This window comes from Grammomys surdaster, unplaced genomic scaffold, assembly GCF_004785775.1.
Source record: "Grammomys surdaster isolate TR1022 unplaced genomic scaffold, NIH_TR_1.0 92110, whole genome shotgun sequence".
Lineage (NCBI taxonomy): Eukaryota > Metazoa > Chordata > Mammalia > Rodentia > Muridae > Grammomys > Grammomys surdaster.
This window is the reverse complement of record NW_021607764.1, coordinates 1-1,032: the sequence shown is the minus strand read 5'-3', so window position 1 is coordinate 1,032 and position 1,032 is coordinate 1. Positions and strand designations below refer to the sequence as shown.

General features: G+C 33.2%; 1 protein-coding gene across 1 annotated transcript; it reads left to right on the top strand.

Moving 5' to 3' along the window:
* Positions 1-5: 5 nt before the first annotated feature.
* Positions 6-1,028, top strand: LOC114635317 (zinc finger protein 525-like; the record flags this gene model as incomplete). Its single annotated transcript, XM_028783964.1, has 1 exon — positions 6-1,028. A coding segment is annotated over one exon (1,023 nt), but the record flags the coding sequence as incomplete, so codon positions are not given.
* Between the last annotated feature and the right edge of the window lie 4 nt (positions 1,029-1,032).

Sequence of the window (1,032 nt, the reverse complement as noted above, 5' to 3'; positions counted from 1 at the left end):
TTGTTCATGAGCATGTGAAAATCCAAGGGAAGTCTTTAAAATGTAACAAGCTTAGCAATATTATTCATGAATATACGAAAAGTACAACATATAAAGCTAACCACAGGGATGCTTCTCTACAATCGTCAAACCTAAGAAGACATAAAACTGAGAGAATTAAAGAAGTTTGCAAATATACAGACTGTGTAAATTGTCAAAAGATGTTTTCTATTATTAGACTCAATCAAGGAATCCAGAAGGAGATGAAAGAACACAATAGAAATACAAAATTTGATAAGGTTTTGGTATCTAAACATAAACTTTTGCTGAAACAAAATAAAAGTAGAGTGAACCCTCACAAATATAGTGAATTTGACCAATGCTTTACTCAGAGAAACAATCCTCAAATTCAGCAGAGTATTTATTCAGGAAAGAAACCTTATAAATTTAGTGTATGTGACAAATGTTTTGTCCGAAAATCCACTCTTAGTATTCATCAGATTATTCATACAGGAGACAAACCTTACAAATGCAATGAATGTGAGAAATGCTTTACTTACAAAGGCAGTCTGAGAATTCATCAGAGAATTCATAAAGGAGAGAAACCTTACAAATGCAGTGAATGTGACAGATATTTTATCCAAAAATCCAATCTTAGTACTCATCAGAAAACTCATAAAGGAGAGAAACCTTACAAATGCAGTGAATGTGACAAATGTTTTACCCACAAACTTAATCTGAGTGCTCATCAGAGAATTCATACAGGAGACAAGCCTTACAAATGCAATGGATGTGACAAATGCTTTACTGAAAAAGGCAGTCTGACAATTCATCAGAGGATCCATACTGGAGAGAAACCTTACAAATGCAGTGAATGTGACAAATGTTTTACCCACAAAGTTAAACTGAATGTTCATCAGAGAATTCATTCAGGAGAAAAACCTTACAAATGCAGTGAATGTGACAAATGCTTTCCTCAAAACAGAAAACTGAGAATTCATCAGAGAATTCATACAGGAGAGAAACCTTACAAATGCAATGAATGTGACAAAT